The 6,495-nt window shown below is 50.0% G+C and overlaps 1 protein-coding gene across 3 annotated transcripts; it reads left to right on the plus strand.

Moving 5' to 3' along the window:
• Positions 1–2,850: 2,850 nt before the first annotated feature.
• On the plus strand, positions 2,851–6,008 carry LOC149456004 (uncharacterized). 3 transcript variants are annotated; one of them, XM_089685631.1, is made up of 6 exons: positions 2,851–2,959; positions 3,163–3,327; positions 3,577–3,744; positions 3,831–3,954; positions 4,052–4,146; positions 4,374–6,008. In XM_089685631.1, the coding sequence occupies exons 3-6, from the start codon at positions 3,649–3,651 to the stop codon at positions 4,524–4,526; spliced, it is 468 nt and encodes a 155-aa protein (XP_089541757.1). In that variant the 5' UTR covers positions 2,851–2,959; positions 3,163–3,327; positions 3,577–3,648; the 3' UTR covers positions 4,527–6,008. The 3 variants fall into 3 exon arrangements, with proteins under 3 accessions (XP_089541757.1, XP_089541755.1, XP_089541756.1); XM_089685629.1 differs by lacking the exon at positions 4,374–6,008 and having other exon boundaries at positions 4,052–4,317; XM_089685630.1 differs by lacking the exon at positions 4,374–6,008 and having other exon boundaries at positions 3,163–3,275; positions 4,052–4,317.
• The last annotated feature ends 487 nt before the right edge of the window (positions 6,009–6,495 follow it).

The raw sequence follows: 6,495 nt of genomic DNA on the forward strand, positions 1-6,495 counted from the left end.
TGCGGTGCAGTTGTCCCCTTAGCAGAAAAACACCCCCAAAGCAGAATGTTTCCACCACCATGTTTCACAGTTGAGATGGTGTTCTTGGGGTCATAGGCAGTATTCCTCCTCCTCCAAACACGGCAAGTTGAGTTGATGCGAAAGAGCTGGATTTTGGTTTCATCTGACCACAACTTTCTTGAGCAGAGGGGACCTTGCGGGCACTGCAGGATTTCAGTCCTTGTCAGCGTGGTGTGTTACCAATTGTTTTCTTGGTGACTGTGGTCTCAGCTGCCTGGAGATCATTGACAAGATCCTCATGTGTAGTTCTGGGATGATTCCTCACTGTTCTCATGATCATTGACACTCCACGAGGTGAGATCTTGCATGGTGCACCAGACCTAGGGAGACTGACAGTTGTTTTGTGTTTCTTCCATTTGTGAATGATTGGTGTGGTGGTCCCTTACATTGTAGATAGATGGGAGAAGGACCCCCTTATATCAGTGGTCAGTGTGGTGCCCCTTACATTGGTGACAGATGGGAGAAGGACCCCCTTATATCAGTGTTCAGTGTGGTGGCCCCTTACATTGGTGACCGATGGGAGAAGGACCCCCTTATATCAGTGGTCAGTGTGGTGGTCCCTTACATTAATGATCGATGGGAAAAGAACCCCCTTATATCAGTGGTCAGTGTGGCGGTCCCTTACATTGCTGACCGATGGGAGAAGGACCCCCTTATATCTGTGGTCAGTGTAGTGGTCCCTTATATTGGTGACCGATGGGAGAAGGACCCCCTTATTTCAGTGGTCAGTGTAGTGGTGTCTTACATTGGTGACCAATGGGAGAAGGACCCCCTTATATCAGTGGTCAGTGTATTGGTCCCTTACATTGGTGACCAATTGGAGAAGGATCCCCTATATCAGTGGTCAGGGTGGTCGTCCCTTACATTGGTGACCGATAGGAGAAGGACCCCCTTTAAATCAGTGGTTAGGTTAGTGGTCCCTGACATTGGTGACCGATGGGAGAAGGACCCCCTTATATCAGTGGTCAGTGTAGTGGTCCCTTACATTGGTGACCGATGGGAGAAGGACCCCCTTATATCAGTGGTCAGTGTAGTGCTCCCTTACATTGGTGACCGATGGGAGAAGGACCCCCTATATCAGTGGTCAGTGTAGTGGTCCCTTACATTGGTGACCGATGGGAGGACCCCTTTATATCAGTGGTCAGTGTAGTGGTACCTGACATTGGTGACCGATGGGAGAAGGACCCCCTTATATCAGTGGTCAGTGTAGTGGTCCCTTACATTGATGACCGATGGGAGAAGGACCCCCTTATATCAGTGGTCAGTGTAGTGGTCCCTTACATTGGTGACCGATGGGAGGACCCCCTATATCAGTAGTCAGGGTGGCGGTCCCTTACATTGGTGACCGATGGGAGAAGGACCCCCTATATCAGTGGTCAGGGTGGTGGTCCCTGACATTGGTGACCGATGGGAGAAGGACCCCCTATATCAGTGGTCAGGGTGGTGGTCAATGACATTGGTGACTGATGGGAGAAGGACCCCCTTATATCAATGGTCACTTTAGCTGTCCCTTTTACATAGCAGTGATATGTGGTGGATCACTTTTCAGAGGGAGGATGACAAGTGGCTGGGAGACTATAGGTCACCTTCTCACCACATGTCGTAACACTGAAAAGCTTGAACCGCTGTGCAACGAGGGGAGGAAAGAGGAATGGGGGTGATGGGAAGGAAGAGAGGTTGATGAGAAGGAAGAGGGGCGATGAGAAGGAAGAGGGGGCGATGAGAAGGAAGAGGGGGCGATGAGAAGGAAGAGGGGTGATGAGAAGAAAGACGGGCGAAGAGAATGAAGGGGAGCGATGAGAAGGAAGAGGGGCGATGAGAAGGAAGAGGGGCGATGAGAAGGAAGAGGGGCGATGAGAAGGAAGAGGGGCGATGAGAAGGAAGAGGGGCGATGGGGAGGAAGGGGGGCGATGAGAAGGAAGAGGGGCGATGAGAAGGAAAAGGGGTGAAGGGGGGAGGTGGAGAAGCTACAGGAGGATGAAAAGGAGGACATTGGGGTGATGAAGAGGATGAGAAGGTGAAGATGCTGATAAGAGGGGGGATGGGGGGGGGGAAGAGGGGAAGGTAAAAAGGGAACAGTGCAGTAAAGAGGGGGTGAGGGTGGGGAATGGGGGGGTGAGGAGAGGTATGGGGGGAGGGGTGGTATCACATGCTCAGGTCAGACAGAAAGTTGGGAGCGGTTCCCCAGCTCGGGGGCAGAAAAGAGAAGAGGCTGCTCCTCCCCCTCCCACTAGGACCCCACACAGAGCCCTCCGCTCCCCTCCCCCGAGCACTACCACCTCCCAGAGGGCGGGGCACACCAGGAGCAGCCATGACTTCTATATACCTGTCAGGGTTGGGGAAGCCAGGACCTCCTCACCGGACATAGCGCAGGGGGCGGACCCAGAGCCCAGCCCCTCCCACACCCTGTGCCCAGCGTCCTGCCGGTGTAGCAGCAAGATGAGGGTTTTCGGCAGAAGTAGGAGATCGCCGATCACCATCCATAGCACAGAACTACCTCAGTTAACCCCTTTTAGGCTGCACTGCTGAAGATGATCCCACGGATCAATAGCCAACGCTCCCGCAAGATGGATCGAAGCATCATGGAGAGGAGAGAGGTCGGATGCAGTAGCTCTGTGATTGCTTGATCGTCTCTGAAACCGTGACATGCGCAGATGCGTCAGGGAGACACATTTTCATGGGGGGACTCATCTTGCCGCTACACCAGATCCCAGAGCGGGAATGTCATCACTTCTACCCAGACAGGAAGTCTATGGAAGACAGGAAGTGATGTCAGCGACAGACAGGAAGTCTCTATGGAAGACAGGAAGTGATGTCAGGTATAAATAGCAAGTTCTGGGTGAGCGGTGAATCAGGAGGAAATAGAGAGGAGACATTGCTGGAAGTGGTAGCAGAGGAGGTAATAAGATCTGATTTTATATTTACACCCAGTAACCCCCTGTTATGTCCATCCTCTCCCTCTACCGTCGCGCGGCCGTCCTCTCCCTCCACCGTCACTGTAAAGTCTTTTATCTCCAGCAGATGATGATAAACTTTGATTAACCTCTTCAGGGTCAGAACATTTCTCTCTACATATATTTTTTTTCTTCCTTACCTGTGTAGGCGTGTCTATAGACAACATAATGGCACCAATGAGGATGGAGGAGGACCGGAGTCACATGACTGAGAAGATACTAAACCTCGACCTGGAGATCATCCACCTGCTCACCGGAGAGGTGAGGAGGATTCTGAAAAGTCACATGACATCACACAGACCTGACCGGAGAGGTGAGGAGGATTCTGGGAGGTCACACGACATCACTCTTATCTCTATTAATAAAACACAGACCTGACCGGAGAGGTGAGGAGGATTCTGGGAGGTCACATGACATCACACAGACCTGACCGGAGAGGAGGATTCTGGGAGGTCACATGACATCACTCTGGTCTAGTCTGGCCAATAGACCATGTTCTTCTTGTAGACATGTAGATGATGTCAGATGATTGAAATCAGTTTCTCTTTCTCCTGATCTGTAGGATTATGTTGTAGTGAAGAAGTCTAGTGGGGAGCCAATCTCAGGAGGATGGAGCAGGACCTAGAGCCCCACCATGGTGCCTCCCCCTCGTTCTCTGATACCTGAGAGGAACAAAGAGCAGAAGATCCTGGAACTGACCACCATGATGGTCCATCTGCTGACAGGAGAGGTGAGCGGCGCCGGGAATTCTGGGACATTCTCCAGTAACAGACAAGGGATGTGTCTGGATGGTGACTGTATCATTGTGTGTGTCAGGTTCCTATAAGGTGTCAGGGTGTTACTGTCTATTTCTCCATGGAGGAGTGGGAGTATTTAGAAGGACACAAGGACCTCTACAAGGACGTCATGATGGACAATCAGCCGCCCCTCACATCACCGGGTAAGAGGAGAGCAGTACGGAGGCTCCACCTAGATCCCCCATCATCTGATAAACACATAGAAACAATGGATTCAGTCAGTGTGTGTGTTTCCTACAGATGGATCCAGTCATGGGAACCCACCAGAGAGATGTCCCCGTCCTCTGTATTCCCGGGATTCCACACAGGAAGGTTACACCATCCCTCACCATCAGGTAGGTGGATCCAGTCATGGGAACCCACCAGAGAGATGTCCCCGTCCTCTGTATTCCCGGGATTCCACACAGGAAGGTCACACCATCCCTCACTTTTACAAGGTTGGTGGGACGGAGAATCTAGAACATGGACTCATGGAGACGATGTGCGGATTTTCTATGTGATGTCACAATAATAAATCTTCCATCTTACAGATGATATTTTATCTCTCCTTCTCTTGATGTAGAGTGGAGATCCAATCGATATAGAATTTGAGGTGAAATCAGAAGAAGAAGAGGCGTATGTGAGGGATGATCAGCAGTCTATGCAGGAGGATGGAATAATGAGGACATTTATAGAGGAGGAGACTCCTACAGAGATCAGCTCAGGTGGGTCATGAACACTAAATCCATCCCTCCACCCATATTGCTCACTGATTGGTCCAGAGTAGGGCGGGGGCGAGGTGATTTTGTCCTGTAGTAAGGTTGGTGTCCTGCAGTGTTTCCTAGTGGGGATCACTATCGGCCTCCTATTGCTGTAGAGCGTCTCTTGAACTCCAGTCACCCCTTAATCCCTACAACCGCGCGCTGTGGATGCCACTTATCCGCATTCTGGGCCCTTCCTGCCTTGCACCGCACTTTTCCTTTCCTAGATTCTTTTCTCTGCTTCCTTGTACCAGTCCAGCTGTAGCCTGCACTCCTGGAGCCCACCGCCATTTAGCGTACAGACTGTACGGAGGGGCCACCATCTCCATCCATTCATGATTGGAGCTCAGACTGTTACATGGGGAAAATAATGTGATCACATCCTCCAACCAGAAAGTGATGAGGGAGGAGCCAATACCCCAATGATGGTGGTCTTCAGGGTCAGGATGGGGGAGGACCCAATATCCCAATTGTAACAGCGTATACCCAGAGATGGACACGGTTCAACCATTTTGGCTTCAACCTCAATCTTGGCAAAGGGGTTAACCATCCTGACAAACATATTTCCCCCTCATTCCCCCCCCCCTTCCCTCTCTGTTAATTCACAAGGACATCTGGTTGTGGGTCACTGGCAGGCTAGAGCCAGCAGAGAGCCCAGAGCTATAAAACACCTCTCTGAGCCGGGGCCTTGCTGTCCAAAGAACCTGTGCAATGTAACACCTCGTATAAGATAAGGCAAGCTTTCCCCGGAGTTCAAAGAACATTCCGAGGAAACACGACCAGATAACCTTTGTTAAAATCCATTTCTCCCTTATGTCTCATATCTTGGAATATGAGAGACTTACATAAAAACTGGACCTATCGTCAGATTGGCCACAGAAAGCGAACAGTTTGATAGGTCACTCGCATTGTCTCGAATACATAGGAAAACAGAAAAGTAGATCTCGTGAACCGTACAGTGTATAATTTCATAATTCATATCTAATCAATCCTTAGACGTGTCAGCATAATAATCTACCCGCGGGTGGAATGTCACTTGTGCAGATGGAAAGTTATGGGCCAAAATATGAGTTATGGGAGATTTTGCCTCTAGTTGAGGTATCCGCCCATACCTACACGCCCTAAACGGGGTATTGGTCCTTGACTTCAGAGACACCCCCTGCTGGGGAGCTACAAAATAGGCTGTCAGGCCTAAGAGAGCTGAGTTGAAGACGTCTCCCTTTTTAACATCAGTACCACTTGGGGAGACCCGTGCCCTATCGCTCTGAAACTTGGATCTGCTAATCCAGGACTTTGGCAAGTACCTTAACCCTTCCATCTCTCTCTGATATCTCTTTGCTGTACTGTTGGTCTCTGTATATTTATATATATATCTTAGTCACATCTTTTTCTGTAAATATTTTTATTGCACCCGTTTGACCTTTTAGTAATAAATCTTTCCTTCTGAAAGTGTTGAACTGTTTCTATAGCGCTTTATTGCAGTTTACGAATTCCTGCCTCTAAAGAGAACGCTACTGTGTGTGTTTAACCCTCTGTAAAACCGGCCTGCGGTGACCGTGTTATACAGATGATTATCTCAACCATTATAGTGTTTTAGCTGATATCGCCAAGTTTCCTCTTTCTCTGTACAAAAAAGGATGCGGTGGCAGTGTGAAGGGTTAATTGCGTAATTAACCAGACCCAGTAACAATCGCTCAGGCTGCCGGTACATCGATTGTGGTCCAATTAGCTGGAAAAGCGTTGTGCAGCTGGGTGTGGCATTGTTACGCACGTGACATCGCGGTTTTAGATTGGCTAGTCCTTCGGTCACGAGTTTGGTAAGAAGGGCTGGGGTCTGACGCCACGGTCGTATTGGTGACAGCGATCGTGGGATCGTCGCATATTGGTGGCAGCGATCTTGCGTTCGTCACACCAATGATGGTGGTCTTCAGGGTCCAGATGGGG

The sequence above is a fragment of the Staurois parvus genome, unplaced genomic scaffold (assembly GCF_062004578.1).
Source record: "Staurois parvus isolate SC_StPar_1 unplaced genomic scaffold, SC_StPar_1.0 ptg000380l, whole genome shotgun sequence".
Taxonomy (NCBI): domain Eukaryota; kingdom Metazoa; phylum Chordata; class Amphibia; order Anura; family Ranidae; genus Staurois; species Staurois parvus.

Bases quoted from the DNA above. Each gene is read 5' to 3' on its own strand.
- LOC149456004 (XM_089685629.1), top strand. From the start codon at position 3,649: ATGGTGCCTCCCCCTCGTTCTCTGATACCTGAGAGGAACAAAGAGCAG. The intron at 3,745-3,830 runs GTGAGCGGCGCC...TGTGTGTGTCAG, and splicing joins TCCATCTGCTGACAGGAGAG to GTTCCTATAAGGTGTCAGGG. The intron at 3,955-4,051 runs GTAAGAGGAGAG...TGTTTCCTACAG, and splicing joins GCCGCCCCTCACATCACCGG to ATGGATCCAGTCATGGGAAC.